Source organism: Lampetra fluviatilis, chromosome 5, assembly GCF_964198595.1.
Source record: "Lampetra fluviatilis chromosome 5, kcLamFluv1.1, whole genome shotgun sequence".
In the NCBI taxonomy this organism is placed as follows: domain Eukaryota; kingdom Metazoa; phylum Chordata; class Hyperoartia; order Petromyzontiformes; family Petromyzontidae; genus Lampetra; species Lampetra fluviatilis.
Window position 1 is genome coordinate 20,429,572 of NC_136279.1, and position 21,707 is coordinate 20,451,278.

General features: G+C 47.9%; 1 protein-coding gene across 4 annotated transcripts in view; it reads right to left on the reverse strand.

Annotated features, from left to right (window-relative positions):
- LOC144932749 (roundabout homolog 2-like) overlaps window positions 1–21,707 on the reverse strand; it is a 200,766-nt gene that overhangs the window by 118,471 nt on the left and 60,588 nt on the right. For all 4 annotated transcript variants that reach the window (XM_078857153.1, XM_078857152.1, XM_078857154.1 and 1 more), the window contains exon 2: window positions 17,023–17,349. In XM_078857153.1, coding sequence (XP_078713279.1) covers window positions 17,023–17,349 — 327 coding nt within the window. The remainder of the gene's footprint in view (window positions 1–17,022; window positions 17,350–21,707) is intronic.

Here is a 21,707-nt window from a genome sequence, read left to right on the forward strand (position 1 = left end):
ATTTATCAAATTCCAGCCCTAATTCAAGGACACTTTATTTAATCATCAGATGAACACCACACATTGCCTTCCGCAGTCAAACCCCACTCATCAATATGTTTATACATTAAACTAAAATGCACGCTCAGTGTTTTCATAACTGCTGTGGTGCAAAATTCCAGAATAATCTGCAGGATGAAATAGAGAAACACGCGTAAGTTTACAGCGAGTATTTGAACTCTTTCAAGTTAAAGCCTCATCGAGTCTCGAGGGTATATTTTAGGAGGGTCCTGCATTGGGATGTTTGGTCAATTCCAATTAGGAACGTTTGGTGTGTGGGAGTTAACAGGAATACCGGGGAGAGAAAAAAAAATCCATGCCCATGAGGAATGAACAGCCAAAGCTCCACACAGATAGATTTAATAATACATTACCGGTGTCACTATGTCCTGGGCTACCTTGCAGCCCAGCCCTAACAACACCTGGTTTTCCCAAGCAGCCCTTGCACTGCTGTACTCACCAGGCTCAACACACCTGCATTGCTTCTTCTCAGATCTAATGCGATCCGGGCACGTTCAGGGGTATTTGGTGCCTCAGCAGGCAATATGTGTGCACTCCCCGAGCGAGGTCACATGGGATGAGGGGGGGTCAGGATTGAAAGAGAGAAGCATTTAGCTTCAGGTTGATTCCTCCGTTTAATTCATTGCCAAAGGAGGACCTCGTCGAAAACAATTTGAGAGACAAACCGGATGTCCCTAGCAACGCTTTGCTTCCCGTCAGACTCCTCCTCAGAGCGTGTGGCAGGTGTTATGAAAATAACTTCGAATTATCCAAAATGACTTTGGTAACAACGACAATTTTCTTTCAGATTCTCGTGAATAAAAACTGCCCCTTCTGCAGACCCGCTGTTTGTTTGCCCTTGGCGAAAACTGCCAAAGAAGTGAAAAGCTTGGTGTGAGAGCAAATAACGAATGCAACACAAATAAACTGGCAACAAAAAAACCCAAGAAATATAATTATCTGTACTCTGTTCCCTGACCGCAGGTTAAAAGAAAATCAGCATATGTGAATTAACAAGATTGTACATTTACAACCTATTCAAAAATCATTAACGTGTGACTCGTGTGCGTATATACATGTATATATAAAATGAAATTGCGCTGCTGTTTTTTTACGCTACACTCCACTCCAGCCCAGGAACACGTCACGAAACGATGCGTCCCTCACCTCTATCGAATGACCTTTCCGGAATTGTTTTAGTGGAGCATTGTGGGTATCCGACCTAAAACCAAATGGCCCCCAGGCCAAATGCCCCCCCCCCACTCCAACAAACCTCCTCCGTGCAGCCCAATCCCAGACTCCCCCCCACCTCAAATAACCCCTCTTTCCCCTGCGTGCTGGCCAAGATAGGGGGATCAACTGACAATGCACCATCACCCTCGGCAAGGTCTGCTCACTGGCACGGGCAGAATTTATTTCCAATGACAAACTGTCAACTGTGGTGGGAGCCACGCCAAGCTGGCGTCTGTGGCACTGGGCCGGGGAATTTGCATGCGGGGGGGGGGGAATAAAGACAGGACGTCCCACATCCTTGGATCTCGGCGTGACCGTAATCTCCGTGAAACCTTCTAGCCTCGCTTACCTTAAAGAGCCGGTCGCGACAATTAACACTCGGCCCTGGAGGATGGTTTTGAAATCGCATCCGTGGAACACACGGCACACGGGGGCTAAAAGCTTAAACGGCTCTGTTGGGCTCTCTCGGGGATTAAATCCTCAGCGGAAGGACTTGACGAACATGTTTCACGGTGGGTGGGTGGGGGGGTTTGCTCTCCTCTCGAGCTCCGTGCAGTTGTTGCTCCGCTGCCCCACAGTCCCTCCCATCTTGCTTTCTAAGCCCCCCCCCCCAAAAAAAAATGACAACGCAAGGCCCACCAAGCTGGGAAAAGAAATGGAAAAAACAAAACGAGCCGTAAAATGCTCGTAACATTACGTGCAGTTTAGGCTACATTTCAGACGTTTGCTTCGTCTCATTCAGCGGGTTTTTTTCCACCACCACCACCTCCACCATGCATCGAGCTCCAATATTTTATTCTGGACCCGGGCGGCCAAGACGACAATTGCGTTTGATGAAGCAATTAAGCCATTACAGCAAATTATGGAGAATGGCAGACGATTTGGCACGGAGGCTGGCAAGAGGCATGGTCCAGCTATAAAAACCATTAGCGTGACAGAGCAGTGATAAGGCAATTGTTAAAATGAGGGGGAGGCTGCCGCTGGTCAATAACGGCCTCCCCACCGTCCCATCCAAACAGCCGCGTGGCACAATGCACGGTGCTAGGGCGCTCGCTCCGCTGTCCTTGACGTGAGAGGCGGCCGTGTTTGACCTTGGAACTGCAGTAACCCTTAATTATGAAATGTTTTGGGACGAAAACAGGAATTCGTCCTGGAGTGGCTGGACAGCATCCGATCCATTCAGACGTCACCTCGAGCCGGGGCGCCAAAATGCGACAGGGGCTGTCATTACCGCACGGAGCGAGAGGCGTGACCTCTGTCGCCAGACTGCTGTCAAGCGGAGGGCCACAGCTCCGAGGTGAAGTTGGTGCTGCTTACGCGGCTGGGGTTAAGTGCGCAAGGCAATCAACGTTTCTTATTGCTGGGCTTCAAGTATGAAACAAAATAAAGAGAGTTTTCAGCAATTGGTTCAACAAAAGAACAATCTCATTAAAACCACTTCCAAGGGAGGGTACAACTGTGCACTACACATATTTACGTTATGCAAGTAATACTTTTCATACATAATTCATGATTATTATTAACTGCCAATCTTTTTGCAATGGAAAGGGGGTGTGAGGGAATCAGGTACTAGCAACACGGAGCTGTGATTTTGACAGTAGCAGATTGGAATGTGCATAATACATTCTTTTGGATATTAATATTTAATTTTTCATCATCCGTATGGTTTCAGGACCAGATACGCTCATTAATTTCCATCTTGGCCTGAATTAAACCTTCGCCTGGGAGTATATTTGTTCCAAGCTCCTGCAAAATGGAGGATTACATTTTTTTTGGTATCTCTCTCTCAACGGCAATGAACTCGAATATTAACACGTGTGTATGCTACAAATGTACATAATGGTCTCTCTCATGCCTATGTGAATCACATAACAGGTAAACAACAATAATAACGGAGACTCAAGAGAAGAGAGGCAATACAAGTACAAAAAAAATCAGAAGTAACAATTCAAGATTCTGGAAACTACCTATTTTTAAAAATACAATTTGACGTGCTTGTGATTTCACCGTGAGATGGCAAATCGTGCCCAAAGTACTGTGTATCTCCAACAGTATGCTTACGTTTATAAAGCAATTGGAAGCGGAAAATAACAGCGGTTATATCTCACTAGCTTCATTATCCGTGGCACTTTATTCGTGTGAAGAGGGCAAATTATCCTTCCAAAATCCGTTTTGGGAAAATGGGATGAAGTTCACATGGACTGCGTCTCACATTTGCCAAGAACACACACAAAAAAAAACACAAACTCGAGAGTTTTGTCAGCTGCAGAGAAATGTATTGCCTCTGGTTTGGCATCCAGAACGATTTTTTGAGGGAGAGCGTTAGCATCGTGCCTAGCGCGCTGACGCTGTTGACCCAGCGAGACCTGAGTTTGATTCCCAGACGCATTATTGGTGACAGGTCATCTCCAAACCAGTCCTGGGCCTCAGCGTAAACAAACCTGCTCTTGGCAGTGCAGTGAAGTATGGTGTAAAATAAAATCCCCAGGAATGGCTGAAAGGCATGATCAGAGGTCATCCAGCGGTTGATTTAAAATTGGCTGTAAATTATCGTTTAATTCAATGTTTTCAAGTAAAACACGGATGGGTTTTAGAGTTTGGGAATTCCACGGCAAAGATGCACATTTTCAAAAAGTATGAACATTTAAAAGTGTTGAATAATATACAGCAAAAGGTTGTTTTTTTTTATTGTTTGTCTTTGGAGTGGTGAGTGAATTCGCAATTATCAGACCAAAGAGGAATAATGAATTCGTATCCCAACAAATAACACTCTCGAGATTACTCGTTTCAACATTCTCCCTTTTATCTTCACGGAGTATTCCAAGTTAAAACATTTCTCATTTCAGCGACCGAGCAGGGGTTATGTATACTCGCCCTTGGAGGGACACGTTGAAGCCAGGGGGCAGCAGTACAAGATGTAATACAAGAACTAAAAACCCGATTGTCTAGAAACAAGCCGAATCTATCTCCTCGCGTGTCACACTTTTATCTTGCGTACATTTCTGAGATGCTTGCGAGCTGTGTTTGTTGTAAAGAGGAAAAGGAGATTAAAATAACAATAATAACGGAAGAAAATAATAAGCCGCAGCGGTTTTGGAACGGACACCTCCCTGGCGCGCGGCGAAGTGGCCACACAGATAGCGTCTACATTTTTCCTCTAAGGCTCAACTCGAATTTCATCACCTGTGGGGTGGGTTGCTACAGCAGAACGGAACATCGCACGCCCACGCAGCAGAAGGCTTCTGCAGCCAACCCGATTAATGAAGCCCGGAGATTAGTGCATCAATTACTGCGATCATACTCGATAAGGCCATTCCAGGCCTCTCCATTAGAATGCTTAAGTCTCAATGGCCTGGCCCCGTGCGTGCGTGACTTGCATGCATCTGAACGTGCACCACCTGCCATCGGTTGAAGAGCAGCACAGGGTCAGGTGACTTCCACAGACACGAGGTGATTGATGTTCGTCGTTTTTACCCGTGCAAGAAGCCGTCAGGATTTTCAACCTCTTTTATAAGAGGAATATTTGAGGAACAAGCAGACGAGCAGGGAGAGATTGTGTCTATTATTTTAACAACGCAGTTTCAAATGTGGGATTCGGGCTATGATGGCGGTAAAATACGATGCTCTGCTTGTTGATGATGATGACACCACACTGTCCATAGCATCCACTTCACAGCAGATGGTGAGCTCCGATAATTCCGGCGGAAATTAAAGGCCGGGGCTGCTGTGAATTGAACAGTTGACTCAGTGTGGACTGGCAACACTGGTGAACCTGCTGACCTTAGATTAATCACAGATGCACACACAGGGTCTCAAATTGTTCCACCATGAGACCGCCAGTGATGGCCACAGCTTTGGGAAGCCTTCGTCCAGCAGTGGATACATTCTAGCTGATCATGATGATCAGAATCTAAAGTCTGTGACTGGACATGGTTGCTCACAAGCCAATTTTTTTTTTTGCTACAGCCTCTCCTGTGCTTCTGCGCTACAAGATAACCATTGTACGGTAATGCATTTAGATCAGTGGTTTTCGCAAGCTGGGCCTCGGAACACAACATGTAATCATGTAATTCAGTGTATATAATAACACGAATATGTATGCGCGTGCAGTACACTATGGTGTAGTTAATGGCCTATTCAGGAAACGTATTCAGCACCTTGATTGTAGGAAACGTATTCAGCACCTTGATTGCAGCAAGTCTTAGTGGTCAACAACAGATTTTGTTCAAGCTACTTGAGTTTTCCTGAGACTTATTGCACACATGGATGCTTTGAATATATATTTTAAAAAATAAATGCTCGCCGGCACTCTGAAGAAAGGGATAGACCTCATGAGTATTTAAGTCTAAATTAAAACCTATTCTAGGGCGAATCTCCCACGGAGAGGCAGCGTGGGAGGAGCTTCCTAGCGGCCACTCCATGTGCTCTGAGCCACTCAGTCCCAGGGCAGTGGTGGCTGAGTCTTAAAAACACAGCGTGTGGCTCAACGACTCCTCGCGGTAAAACGTTTCATAACAATTAAGAAAATGAAAACAAACAAGCTCCGACTTGCCACGAACAGACGGCGTGGGTAAGGAGCACACCGCACGCACACGCGCATCCACGTAAACCCCAGAGCTCAAGCCGCACGAAGCCGGCGGTGGAGGAAACGTCGGTGATAATAATTCACTCGGCAGAAATTTCAGGTGTGAATCTGCAGATGGGGGATGTGGGATCAATTATTAATGAGTTCATTTAATTTATGAATTATTTGTAAATGCATTTGATGTGCAATGTAATTACAAAATAAATTGGTTTTTATTTTTTCATGCGCTTCATGCGCGCACTCATAATACACACCGGGTTAGACAAAAGGCATTGACTAATATCGTGTTTGCCGTACAAACACCGATGGCATTATTATATCTGTGCACAGATTGGTTGGCCAGTAAATCGAGTCATGTGTTTCTTTGTGTCTGAGTTGGGAAAAGAAAAATAAACAATGCCATATTATTTTAAATGCAGCTATATACAATGCATATCGCATGTGCGTTATGCACGTTAATAGTTACACATTAGAAATGCATCGATTAATCTATTAACATGGATTATTAGGCTCGAAATGCACGCATAAAATCGCACATGTAAGAATCGATGTTTTTCAATTTGTATGTGTTATATGTAATGGGGTCATGTGACCCTTACAGCAGTTATAGCCCTCTACATTCACCACAATATTAACACAAATAATACAATCATAAATCAAATAACGATGCTGAATTGCAACAATTGAATGAATCGTAAGGCAGGGGTGAACCGTTTACACTATTACGTACACAAATAGCTATTTCATATACTTATTGTTTAAAAACAAAATTATCCAAGTCAAAGCTATTTCCTGCTCAAATGGCATTAAGGCAATGCTCATCTTCTATTTGCAACCCTGATAGAGTGGTGAAAATTCCACATTCCTGTGGAGGTGGTGGATCTGTCCAAAGGACAAACCACTGAAGACTTCACCACGAAGTACTACTTATTTTATTGATCTCAAAGGTGTGATGTGTTGAGTAAACTCCCCAAAGAGGATTTCAACTCCCAACCTTCCCATTGTTATTCGCTTGCCCTACGGACGAGCCACCTAAAATCCCATGAAACTAGACACTCTTAGACACGAGGTCACTCTTGCAAATGAGACTCATCCTGGTCTCTTGAGCTATCGCCTGGCTAAAGAGGTGGCTCCCAGAGTCGCTTGGCCGGCAACAAAAAAAACCCCCAACAACATAAAGACGCAAGTCGCAAGTCGATCTCTTAAAAGCACACGGACGGTAAAGAGCGAGGAGGGCCACGGCGAGTACGGCAGGACAGCCCAAGCCACCGGACGAACGTGAAGTCGCGGACGGCAGGAGGGTGGCAGTCGCGCGAGTTTCGACTCCAGAGAGGGAATGCACGGGGAGCGTCCTTCCACCGACCCGATCACACGATGTCGTGTTCATCAACACAGGGCGCACACACCGCACAGGCGAGCGCATACCCTCCTGCTGCCACTGGCCCCGATGTCTAATTGGTTTTTAATAATGACAACCGCCACACATTTCCTTATTTCGTGCCAGAGATTGTGTGGTAATGAACAGTTGGGGTTGTTTGATTCCACCTGCACCACCCTATATGTTATGTAAACTTAAAGCACTATTAAATTCTAATTGAATGACGTACAGCCCTTTTGTCAATCCACTGCTGGATGAATGCCTCCCGAGGCCCTTTAGGTCATTGAGGGTTGTTTGATTATATTTTGTCAAGGAGCATACATCATCACGTGAACTCCGGTCATCCTCGCAGCAGCGGCTTTTGCCTCGCCATCGGACAAAGACGGTCACTGTATCGCGCGCTTTCAGATGCACTTCTGATATTAGGAAGCCACTGGAGCTATGCACGTTTAAATAGCGATTGAAAACTAATTTCTTGAGAACTGCTTTTTGTGTTTAGTTTGTTGTCCTTTCCCCCCCCCGCACCTCCGATTCGCACGGTTGGCTACATACGGTGCGAGAGAAGTGCAACATACACATGCACATCATAGCGGGGGTGAGCGCTCAAAGTCGTTCCGAAATCACTCGCCACTGACGTTCGCCGTAGTCGTGGATTGATCTCAGGTCCCTGGGCTCATCGCGCAGTGTGCTAACAACTGCACAATCGCATGCACTCCTTGATAAACAGTATATGCGTTCAAGAAAAGTATTTGTATCACTGAAAATGTATAGACATATAACAGCAAATATAAAAGGTGTTACACTTTGTATTATTATATAAATGTATTATATTTAAAAAATGTTAAGCAGCATGCACGCTACGGGTGTGTGTTTCTTGATATCCTTTTATTTAAATTTCTTTCTTTTGGTTAGGAATTGGGAACCTAATGCAGAACGCAGAACGTCCATTATAATACAGCAGAGAGAGTGAAAGGTTAGTAATTGCCAAAAAGGGCCCTTCAGGCTATTCATAAATAACAGGGCACCACCTCAGTGCCAAGTCATATCAGCCTCTCCCCACCCTCCTCAAAGCCATCAAGAAGCACGTGTTCCACTAAACAACACCCCTAGCGCACAACACGACGCAGCACTTTCATTTTTATTTAAAGTGCCTTGAATTAATAAAAGGGTCCTTTTCCACGGCGCTGTATTTCCGACTGAACACAAAAAAAAACCCATCACTGCCTGTATTTGCTTCTCATTACATTTTTATTGCATTTATTTGCGAATAAAAAATTTGTGTTTTTACTATTATTTTAAAAAAAAATTCTTCCGCAATTCTTGTGTCTGAGCGAGAGCTGAATGGGAACGGCTGCCCAGTTCTGCTGGGCGCTTTTCAGGCCGTCACCGTGTGTTCGTCCGCACGATGTCCGACATCTCGCCCCCATGGGCTGGGAGGCTACGACTGTCAGTGTGACATCCCAGCTCCTGAAGAGGCTCCCGGCATCTGGAGCGAAACGTCGGACAGTGTGCCGCAACAACGACACGCTGTGCAGGCCGATACCGCTTCGGAGAGATAAACAGCGAGACTGCGATTAAACTCCGCAGTAACTTCGTGATTTTTGGCAGATTGAGCAGCTCGATTGCTCTGTGTCTGGGTGCCTGTGACTTTGGGAGGAGGCAATGTGAGTGAAGTGACCTGATTGTTGGACATCACACAAAGATCCCCCGTGTAGGCTTTAACAAACATTTGGTGCAATTGCTGTTTTAGCGAGCACCCATGAAGGCCAATATGGCACACGAGGGGGTAGGTGGCTGGGCATTCGTTTGAGGCTGAGTCGACCTAGGGGAGTCCCAGCACCGATTCAGATTATCGTCACTGGTGTTGGCCGTGAGTGGGAATCGAACTCGCATAGCCGGGTTCGTAGCGCAGGCTGGAAATCGCTGCACCACCAACGGACAAAGATAAAGACAAAGATCCCCCGTATAGCCTTAACAGACTGTAGGGGCAAGTGCTGTTAGCGAGCACCAACGGACGCACACATGCACACACGCACACACACGGACGCACTGACACGTGTGAGCGCTTTTCAGCCAATCGGAGCTCAGGCACTACTCTCTCCAGCTGCACCAGCGGGGCCGATAGAAGTGCGCTTAATTGCATAGTAACTCACGCGGAAATTAAATGTCCGTTGTTGCACAAATTTTAAACATGTTAGGCTGAAAGGAAGAGAAAGAATAATCAATAGTGCGGTGTTGGAGAGCACTGTATTACATTATTGGGATGCATCCGTGTCTCGTTCTATTTGTGTGCCTTGGCATTCTGTGACCAATTTATTAAATTGAAAAAAAAAAGACTGCATTTGCCACTTGGAAATATTCCAGCAAAGCCAACAAGTCAAAACCTGCGTGATAGCGAGGTGCAAGAATTGTTACCTCGGCGAGACAAACAGCCACACGATGCGATGTCTAAATATACATTGCTTAGCCTCCACTGACAGGCAACCAGGTGAAAGAGGAGGCACAAATCGCACGACCGGCAGCAGAAAAAGGACCTGGCAAATGCAGGCGTCGAGATCTCTTCAACGCGTCTTCTTGTAAAAGAATCGAGTGCCTATCATGTGCGTTGTTCTAATGCTTTTGATGATGGCGTATTGAATTTCCATTGGCAATTTTCCAAATGACTCCTTAATTAGGTACACTCCGTAACCAATTTTATCGAGAGCTGCACTGCTGGGAGAAAATGGGGGAGAAATAATTTGTTGGTATTTGTTTATCTCCAGGTATAGAACATGTATATACACACACACAGCCACACACGTATGCACATATGCACACCAGGAGCTTCTTAAAATGTTTAACATTCGTTTAACCGTACATTTTTTTGATTAAATCATATATTTTTGCAAAAAAAAAAGGATCGTAGCAGGATTTTTGTTGTGTTATTTAGCCTGTATAACATGGTCCAGGTGGCCAGTGGCACGCTGCACTACGAGCCCGATTACTTGAGGTCTATTCCCGGCCATGGCCTAACACGAGTGGGAGAGTGATAGTATGAGAGTTTCAGTTTTCAGTCTCATTTATTAGGTATAGCCCTGTGAGCAATGCGGCTCTTGACTCGGGTGCAACCGCAACAAACAAAAAACATGAACAAAGAACATCTTAAAGTGACTACGCGCAACAGAACAATCCAGGAAAAAAACAGCAAAGTGAAGTATGATAAAAAACAAACTCCCATGACTAACACCATAGAAGGAGGTCTGAGCGAGTAGTGGATTAACAAGTAACTATAAACAAGATGCAGTTGCAATTCAGTGCCAGATAAATGCAAATCCTTATCCCTAAATCATTATAAAACCAATCGTTCTGCTTCAGTAGTTTAACACCCTGTTGCCAAAGCCAAGGCGTTGATTGTATCGGCAAAAATAATCCAATGTTTAGGAAAAAGGGGGGATGTTTTAGAATTCGGTCACACAAAGGGAAAAAAACCCACAAAAAAGTTTGTTTTCATTCTATTTCCACCCCCCTCCCCACGATTAACAGCAATGGACACATCAAAAGCACCACAATATTTCTCACTTCTTCTTTTCGCATTTCACCTGCTGCGCAGAAAACGTTACGATCGTAGTCGCGGACAGCACGGAGCCCAATTGTAGGGGACGCTCCGGGGAGGTCCCAACCCCTGAGAAGGTATTGATTAAAGTACAACTCCCTCCATCCCCTCCTCCTCCTCCGTCCTTTATGGGGAGACACCTTTGGCATGAGGGTGGATTGTGATGCAAGGGAAGACTTTTGAGGAGCACGAGGGTGTGAGGGGAAGAGTCAGGTTGAGAGGGATATGGCAAAGGCCTGCTGCAGGGCTTCACAGCTGCGACTCATATTTTGTCATCCTTTCAGCCCTTAATGCCCCACGTTGAACGATCGCAGCGCAGATTTGTGGAAAATCTACAATTCTCCATTCCGGACAATAACCCCCCCCCCATCGTGCACGCGTTGTGGCGAGCGTGCAGTGCGGTGACATGAATCATAGCGGAGGCTTTGACAGTGCTCTGTTTTATCAGCCCTGTCCCCGATACTGTGACACAAGGGGACAGATGCAATGCCTCCTTCCTGGCTCTGCTAATTCCTTCCCCAAGCAGCCATCTGTCCGCAGATCTCACCCCGCCGTGTCACATGTGTCGCACCCCACCGGTCTCTCGAAAGCCCAGCTTGATATTGTGATGCCCGCGGCTCTCCCGATGCCCACCACAATATTTACAGCGCTTGCAGAATGTTACGCTCCGCCCGTGCCAACGGAACGAGAGTTTCAGGACTTACGCTGCTGGTGCAATGCTCCGAATTGGGAAACAAATCTCCTGCAGCCGACAACGCGGATTTCTCGCGACTCTGCCAACCAGTGGACTCCTGCCAAACATCATGGTGGCATAAAATGTTTCATTTTCTTAAAAGGGACCCCCCCCCACCGCCTCTTTTGTCGCCGTCCCACCCACAGGTCTCCATGGCGACCCGTGCATTGTGTCCTTTGCCCGTCCATCTATCTGCCCTGCTTGGCTGTCCGTCTCAACGCCTGACACTCTGTAATTTCATCAGACGTGTGCCGACCCCCCTGCGTGGGCTTTTGTCTGTGCCACGCGTCTGCCTCAAAATCACAACCTCCTGCACCCCTTTGGGGCGTGAGTTACCTGCCATCTGTCCGACCCTACAATTAAACACCCACCCCAGGAAGGAAATACACGGGACCAAAAAAAATAACATTTTGCGCGCAAACACGCAGACACGCACACAGGGCAGTGGTCAAAAATTGTTGAGAACAAGGTCATCAAAGTACAAACACTCATATTACTCTTCTTTTCATACATAACCCTTTGATCTCACCATGATATCATAAGAAGTGGCTTAGAAATGAACTATCGGAACTGCGGTGACATTAGGTTGGCGCAACATCTTTGGAATCTCAGTCGCAAAAATGCTTTGATAGCAGCTTGTGTGTGTGTGTGCGCATGTATAAAGACAAAGATCCCCCGTATAGCCTAAACAGACTGTTGGGGCAAGTGTTGTTAGTGAGCACCTATTAAGGCCGGCACGGCACACGAGGGGGTGGGTGGCCAGCACCACGCCCAGCCGCCTTTGTCTCCCGAGTGGCGATGCTTTTACACACCGCACCAGGTACTCATGTAGGCTGAGTCGACCTAGGGGAGGCCCAGGACCGGTTCAGAAAATGGCCACTGATGTTGGTAGCCATGAGCGGGAATCGAATTCGGGTCACTGGGTTCGTAGCGTAGCGGCGCTAACCGCTTCACCAAAACGCACACACACACACTCAGGCACCCATTCATTGCACATGAAGCATAGTAATTTTTTGAACACTGATCAAGAATACATCTGGTTAAATTTGCAGAACTGCGTGTCTCCCCAAAAAAGAGCAGGGGTCATGTATCCATCTCCTCGCAACCCCACCCCCCTCCCCACACCATGAATATCTGAAATTCAACCGTCCGCCTCACAAGTGCCTGATGAACCCTGACCTCTGAACCAGGTCCACCCCCCCCCACAGCCTTGGTAAGTTGGGTGATGCTGTTGGGTGGAGAGGAGAGGAGGAGATGGAAGGAGGCAAAACGGGTTGGAGATGGGAGCTGGGAGGGGGGAAAGCATGGAGAATGTGGTGGGTGAGTGGGCGGGTGGGTAGGAATAACGCATAGTGTAAGCAGTGTGGGGAGGGGGGGGGTGTATGGAACGGCGTTGTTGGATGCTGGGGGCTCGAGGGCACGGGCCAAGAGTAAGGTCACGAGTGTTCTCAGCTGGCCGGCCATAATTTGCCGTGGAAGAATAGGAGATGGGACGGTGATCGAGGGAGTGCATCAATTTTTCATGAATTTTCATTTACACTGTCAGCACCTCACGTTGATCAATAGATCAAGCTGTCAGGAACAGTGCCGCTTGAAGAGGGCAGCCGCCACCGTGACCCCAGATCCAAAACCCTAACACATGTTAAATATAAAAATGGCTCACCAGAGAATAATGCAAGCGCAGCAGCCGTCGGTCTGACCCGCGATGCATACATACAAATGCTAAGTCGCCGCTAAGTTGATTTTACATCTAATTGTCAGCCGGCTTTCCCGAAAACCCCCGCAGACCGGCGACGTCACTGTCCCGCAGCCTCCACCCTTCGCCGGCCTCAATAACCAGGCCCCCACCCCGGCAGCTGCCTTGTGTGGCGCACGCTTCCAGCTATGGTGCATCTCCCCCCCCCCCCACCACAGCTGCTATAGGTGAGCGGCGTTCAAATGCTATTCCAAATGTAGAAGCATCGCCAGACCGATGTGTTTGTTTTTTATTCAACTCGCGCGCGGGAAACTTTTGACTGTTCGTATGAGCGTTTTCTAATCCGAAATGACACGAAAGGGCCTGCCAAGCATGCGAGTTGGTTTTTATTTTGGCAGAAGCTTGTGAACTGCCGTAACCCGACGCGTGTGCTGGGAGCTGCTCCGCTCGACTCGGAGGCCAAAACCGACGCCAACCAACGGCCCGGCAGTCCGTTTGATGTGACGCACCGCTACAAGCGGTGAAGAGTTCACTCCCAACCGCGGGCCGTGAGCCACGACGTACTGGGCCAACGTGGCCAACCTTCGCCTCCTGGGGAAGGGGGGGGGGGGCCCTCGCATGGGGCTTTCTCGAGACGACCGCCGCCGCCGGCGGAACTCCAAAGGGCTGGACGCGCCCCGCGGGGGTTTTGACGACGAGCGCGCGGGCCTCTGCTCTCCCGTTGCTTTCTCCGAACGGGGGGGCAACGAAGGGGTTTGTTCCCCCGCGACAGCTGCAAGCGTCCTCCCCTTTCGGTTACCTCTCAGTGGCCGCCTTTGAAGCTGCACGTTCGACTCGGCGGCCAATTTTTTACGCAGAACCCCCCCCCCCTCTTCGTCGGGGAAAAGAACTGCGGGAACGTCGGTGTGGCTGTTGCTGGGGGGGGTCCTCATTTCGAGACGTAATCACACATTCCTACAATCGTCATGCGCCGGGGGGCTGCAGGGGATGAGATTTCAAGAAGCCTACCTGTACCTGCAGAACCTTTCATGTTGGAATTTTGGGCATTGGAACTGTGCACCCGCCAAATAGCATATGTCGCACAGTTTAGGCAGAAATCAAGTCGCGTTGATGTACCAAGTCAATCGTTTAATGCTTTAATTAAAACACCCAGCATCTCAGAAAGTGGTAGATTAACCTAATTGGTGTCATGCTGAAAGCGCCTTAAAAAAAATTGCTCATGTATTTTACAACCTTGACACATTCATATAAAAAAGTGGACGTTTTTTTTAAAGTACCCATGAAAGATCTTCTGGCTTGTTTCCACCTGAGCGCTGAGAAAGAAAAGGCATTCATTTTCACACGAAGAGCCACACACTCAGCCATATCTGGCCAGTGCATCTCTCCTTAATGTAGACTCATTGAAATCAGCACCTGCACGCGCAGTCATCAATCATGCCTGCCGCAGCCAGCGGCCCTCCAGTTATGCCCAATCACATTAAACTGAATAATCAGCACCTGCGGGGGAGTTGTAGCTTATCAAACAGCACATTTTGGTTGCGGTGAAAAAATCGAGTGTCCATAAGCTACCATTATCATATTTTACCACTGTTGTAAAATGTTCTGAAATGTCGAAAAGACAACGCAAGGACAAATCGCACACCAGTGGCCATTAATTTTGCCTTAATGCCTAGCTTAGCTCACTGGTGGCAAATGAGTGCCTCAACAAGGAGTCAATTTATTTGTAACCGGGATGGAAACCCATTGAGACACTGTTATATTATGCGGACAATATCATCATATTGACGTGGGGTAAACCGTCGATGCAGGTGCGATGGTCATGGTCGACACGATACTGTACATTCATGCAAAATAACATGTTCCGGTAATTGTTCCTGATCCTTTGTAAGTACACGTCTGGTGCTGGGGTAACGGTGGATGTGGGCTGACACGCCAACTCAATTCCAGGTAGGTGGCTAATAAGGTCCACAATTCCAGCCGATTGTTTGGGATTTGTTTTCACACTCCCGAGACCTTGTTTTAAAAATATAAATTGGCCCCCACGGAGCTTCCTCAAGGCTAAAACCAGTCTGCAATGTGGACCTGCTTGCTGCTCTCAATAAACTTAAAAGCAGTCACGTGTCTCTCTTTGTTCATGGTATTCGGAAGATTTTTTTTTTAAAGCACTCAAGGCAAGAACTTCTCCGCCGTTACGAAAATAGATAACTAAATGAGATAAAATAATTATTTTCCACGAGACCTGGGAATTGGTAAAAGGAAGTGAATGTAAATGCAGCATTGTGCTCATAGGATAGTTTAGCTTTTGGCTGCATTATGCAACTGCTGGTCTCCTCTTGCAACGTCACGTAGTTTTTTTATGATTTAGTCTATGACCAAATCATCATGATTGCACTCGATATCGTCAGATCCCAGCAGCTAGGGAAAGCTGAGCCTTGCTAGCACTTGTGTAGTGGGTTCCACGGAGGCAGACACTTCTAACTTGGAGGCAACACATTAATACTGGTAGGAACCTCCTGGTTACACCAGCCCACAGGGGATTAATTTGTCCGTCCGTCGTGCAGGGAGGGGCTGGGTGGGGAGGGAGGGGCTGGGTGGGGAGGGGAGGGTGGGGAGGGGCTGGGAGGGGAGGGTGGGGAGGGGCTGGGTGGGGAGGGTGGGGCTGGATGGGGGGTGGTGCCCTTATAAAACTCAACGTTTAACCTACTCACGCCGGCTTGTGCCCGCCCTCACAGTCGGGCATATTTGCGGAATACACCACGCCGCCGTTGACCCTGGCCATTGACCGAGCAACCCAACGTTCCTACCAGCTCCCTCCGCAGGAATGTGTTTATACACCCCAACAGGGTAACTACATAACTATATACACTCCTGGCGGGGTAACGACATAGGGCGGTAACCACCACGGGCAACTACTTAACCACTTAACGGGCTAATAGGACCAGATCAGCTAACGCGCTGCCTGGTCCACGATGTCGTGCCCGAAGAGCGAAGACCGTAGCACGACGGCCTTGCTCCGTCCTCGGCCACGCCCCCTTCGGGGTCTTCCCAGAAGGTTCTGGGACCTCACATCACATGTCTTCTCGGTCCCCTTTCTGGCCCCCTTCCTTATCCTCTCCTGGTCACGTGCCCTCTCGGGTTCACCCAGCCTGTCCCATATGCCATGCGTACTCTGGTGACAGAGAGAGGCTCTAAGACGCACAGTTGCATTCTTCTCACAGTGGCTAGTGCTAACACAACAGTGACTCAATATGCGTCACTACACTTGGATTAATGAACACCAGGACTTGCCACGTGTTGTAGGTGCGGGGCTCTGAGGAGTGACCATGAGATGGACGTACTGTGTGTCACCCCCTCTGATGTGTGGTGGGGTTTCTCTTGGTTCTCCGGTTTCCTCCCACATCGAACCAAACAAACATTAAATGGCATTGGCCAAACATCCCAATGCATCAGCACCCTCCTGAAAAATCACCTAGAGGTGCAGTGATGCTCTCCTGAGTAAATAATCGCCGTAGTGATTAAAGCGTGCATCATCAAAGGCAATGCTCTTCGGCAAAAAAATCCTCCCAGCTTCATTTTGCGCTGGACGTGGAATTTAAAACACCGACCGCGGGCAAACGGGCTTCAAAGCGCGGAGCTTACCAACGACCGAGTGATACAAACCACCACAAAACGAACGACGCACGTCTGGGTCCTTTATCCTCCCCCCTTTACCGCCTCCGCCCCCCCCCCACGCGCAAGCCACAACCGACGTGTCGCGAGTACTCACTTGCCACCTCGAGCGACGCGTTGCGGCTCACGGCCTCGCCCAGGTAGTTGCGCGCGACGCACACGTAGCTGCCCTCGTCCGTCTTGGTGCGCCGGCCGTGCACGATGCGCAGAAAGAAGAGCGAGCCGGTGGGCAGCAGCATGCGGTGCGAGCGCGGGTCGTCGCGGTCGGTCTCCACGCGCTCGCCATCCTTGTACCACTCGACGGTGGGCGCCGGGCGCCCCTCCGCCTTGCAATTGAGCGTGGCCGGCTCGCCGCGCGACACAATCAAGTCTGATGGATGCTCCGCGATGCGCGGGGGCGCGTCCTCCTGGCGCAAGCGGGACCCTGGGAAGGGAATAGAGTGCGGGCGGGTGTTTGTGACACTACAATTCGTAAAAATATTTTCAAACTACATTTTAAAGTGCATAGCTCCAGTGACTTCTTCATGTCAGAAGGAAGAGCATTCCAGACGGCCGCAGAAGCAGATCTGAAAGCGCGCGATGCAGTCACCGCCTTTGTTAGATTGCCAGCCAAAAGCCGTCGCTGAGAGGATGACCGGAGTTCGCGTGATGGTTTATGCTTCTCGACGACGTCATGAGAGTTCATCGCGTTTAAGAGTCCTGCAATCGCTTTCTCACGCCACTGTTGGTGGAAGATCCTCCACGAAGGGGTTGCTGGGAAATATAATAATTATTCCAGAGGGCAGCCCCAGACTGCTCTGGCTGAAATTAAGGCCCGCGCACAAATAATTGAGCATTACCAGAAAATGTCAAGCTATACATTTCAATTAAAAAATTTGGTGTTTGATGTTCTCACATATAATCTTTGATCATGGCTTGTTTGAAGAAACATCTGATCTCTTGTTTTGGATCAGAGAGATGTATACAATGTTTTCTTCAATATTATTACGCTACACTTTGACACACGTTCACATACGCACACAAGCACATACGTACGATGCCTGCGGTATGGCTCCTGGTTCAATAAAAAATCATCAATCACCGCGTTCGACTGTAATATCCATCTGCGCTTAGCTGTGGTTTTGTTTGTTATGCTTTTCATTCATAGGGCACAAAATGGGTTGCCAATTATGGCACAGTAATGCCAGCATAAACTGCACTTTGATCAAAGCCCATTTGGTGTGTGAGCAACTGTAAAATGCTGCACCCGCCAACACTCTTATAGGCCTCGATGAACGCGTAGAATGTAAATAAAAATCGGCTGGACTGGACAATCCATGCATGCGAGAATACGGATCACACCAAATAAAAGTGCTGGAAGCAGCCGTTACCGGGTTGACGGCTTAATTAAGAGATGCAATCCAATAAGTCATCTTTGAAAGTCCTCTCGCATGATATGTGATAGAATTTTGACCATCAAACCAAACCCATGCGGTGGCTTTTGAATTAATAACCACCGATGAAAACTTGAGATATCTCGTTGGCTTGACAGTGCAGCTTCTCTTTGATCATTCACACTCCTTTATATTCCATTAACTCTTGCCTTGACTGTCAGATCAATATGGATAAGCACTCTAATTTCCTTGGTGTGGGATTCAAAGAGATAATTATTGATGTTAGAATTTCAATTAAACACCATTTTAAAAACTCTTCACTAAACAGGATGATTGTCAGAGATGCTGTTGTCTTTGCCCATGGCAAGCTTTGCCCTTATTTACAGTCACCGGGCAAAAAAAAGAAAAAAGTCCGAAAGCCAATTATGAGCAGTGTGTATCTGGGAGAGCTTGGGGGGAAACTGAATCTGCAATTGAATTGCGGCCAGGGAATAGTTCAAACGCTAAATATACAAGCACGTATTCCTTTAACGAGCCCAATTTTAGTCACTAAACGCCACTCTGCATTGGCTTCAGTGAAGAGCTGCAAGCCTCACTTTGAAGCACGTGCACGAGGCCTGCAACGAGCGCTGCATCTGTCAGAGGCCCCGCTCGCCCGCTGAGTCCGAGATTGTGATGTGAACGGGCGCTGATGGAAAAAAGAAAAGCCGGAGTGTGCCCTCCAAACGAGGCGTTCTTCGGGAAGCCTGGCACGAAGTGGGCGTGTGCCCGCTGTACGCTGGGCCAGGATGGATCGCTGCCAGTTCGAAATAATCTAATCAGTCGGCGTGGATTTTGTTTTGTTTGACATAATCCATTTCTGCGAGTTTGCCCTCTCCCAAGGCTGTGGTTTTGTCTGTTATTGCGCATTGAGTTGCCAAAGAGAATGAAGGAAAGGTGGGGAGGAGGGGGGAAGCCCCCGCCAATTACACCACAGTCAACCCGTCACGAAGTGTATTTTGATCGAAGCACTTTTTGGAATTCAGTAGCTCAGCAACATACGAAAGTTTACGCAGTGACTCTTAAGAGGACAGGCCATTAGTAAAGTGGGAGAGAAAAAAAAACCTCTATGGAGAAAAATGTCACCACACACTTATTTCACCTTCCAAAATCCGGCTTCAGTGAAATACACTTTGAGCGATGGTCCTGCATCCTGAAGATGAATGAGAGTGGACTGATGTACATACAAAGAAAGCATTCAGAAAATTTCACTGAGATCCACGGAAAATTGTCGATGCTTTTTTTTACACTTCACTGGCTTTCGCTGGTTTGCAGCCGGCACGTGGCGAACATTTTAGGTCGTGAGGAGCTGCCCTGGCGTCCGCTGTTCCGTTGCTGTTTCAATTTGCCAAATAGAAACACTGGTAGAAGTGCTTTCAGAGCTGCGAGTGTTTAACTTGCTGTCATTCAGCACTTCACCTGTTGGATAAACACAGTGACCGAGCTTTCCCATGCCGCATTGGCTCGTGATCCGTGTGCCCACTCTTGGCTTTGCACACGCACGCACAAAAAAAAGAGCCGCCCCCCCATTCGCACCAAAACCTTGAGCTTCTTGAATGCCCCAAGCAAACACAGCCCAGGAATTCCACCAGCTCACGAGGAGTGTTCCGAAAAAGCTAACTGGCGCACCTGCCTTCTAAAGTAAGCCTCAGTCGTGGCCTAGGAAAGCACCGGGCCGCCGAGGAACAATGTCAGTTGTTTCGATTGACCGACTGCAACGGACGGCAATAAAAACAAATATATATATAATGCGCCATTCAAGAGGCTAGCAAACGACCTTACAGTAAACTTGCCGTCTCGCAAAGGATGTATTACCATTCGTGTAAATAACAGGACTATTATTCGTACGATTACCAGCACGTGAGGTCACGAGGCGTGAGGCTCTGGCCAAGGGTTCAGGTGTATTCATTTACCAAACACATTTCGTGATGTATAGTTTTATAAATTACGAATTCATTATTTGATACGTTTTCCATGTACATGTAAGAAATGCAACGCAATGCTCATCGTGAGTTTGGTTATCACGGCCAACCGTTGCGGATGCCGTCTAATGGAACGTTTTCTGCATTGTATGAACTTCACATATATAAAATTTCGATTTAAAGCTTTCGTGACTGCAGGGATTCATCTTCTTGGTTCTTTCGGTAAAGTCACGTAGAAGGGAAGTAATAAAATAATAAAAATAAAACATAATAAAATAAAATAATTCTCACGACGTTTCGGCTACAACGCAAGCAGCCGTCTTCAGGTGAAGAATGAGACACTGCCAAGCTAGGAGCTTATATATAAGCTGGGTTGGAGGTGGAAACGTCGTGAGAATTATTTTATTTTATTACGTTTTATTTTTATTATTTTATTACTTCCCTTCTACGTGACTTTACCGAAAGAACCAAGAAGATGATTCACATATATTGTTGCCTCTTTGCCACTGACACTTTGCCTTGTAAATTGTCCGCTATGACAATTCAACGCAGCTGACTTTGGGCAAATGAAGAGTGACCTGCGGGCGCAGCGGCTGGGCAGTCGTGCCCCCCTGGCAGCGGATGCCAAGTTGGCAACGTGACATTATTAAATGCACGTTACGAGCACAGGATTGCATACTCGCACACGCGACAAACCTCCACCGATACAGCAAAGCCCGCATTATCTCTTCCCCTCGGGAGGTCCTGGGGTCTGGCCCTAATCCGTCGTTAGTGCCGCCTGGCAATACTTGCGCCCTGACGCGGACGTGGTGCTCGTAGCGCTCTTAATCGCGTAAAGAGGAAAAGCTGCCAGATCAGCTGGTCGGAGGACGTGTACGTATGTGGGGAGCGGTGGCGCAGCAGTTAGCGGCGCTGCACCTATGAACCCGGCGACCCGAGTTCGATTCCCGCTCACGGCCACCAACACCAGTGGTGATTATCTAAACCCGTCATGGGCCTCCCCCTAGGTCGACCCAGCCTCAAATAAGTACCTGGTGAATAAAAACATCACCACCGGGGAGACAAAGGCGGTCAGGCGTGGTGCCGACTACCCATCCCCTTCTGTGCCGTTCCAGCCTTTATAGGTGCTCGATAACAGCACTCGCCTTAACAGTCTGTTAAGGCTACACGGGGGATCTTTGTCTTTGTCTTTAATGCGCGGCTAAAGATGCCTGTTGTCACGATCACATGGCCAGATGCTACTGCCCAGACAATGCCTGTGACCCTCACCTCGTTGCATCTCGGGAGCTAAGTAGGCTTGAGCCTGATTAGTGCTCAGGTGGGTGACCACCCCCCGTGTGTCTCAGGTGTTATAGGCACGGGGCTGTTGAGACTACGAGGTGTCAGTGGATTGCAGCAGGGCTAAAATTGTGCGGCTCATGTATCGGTTCAGTTGAATCACCAGACTG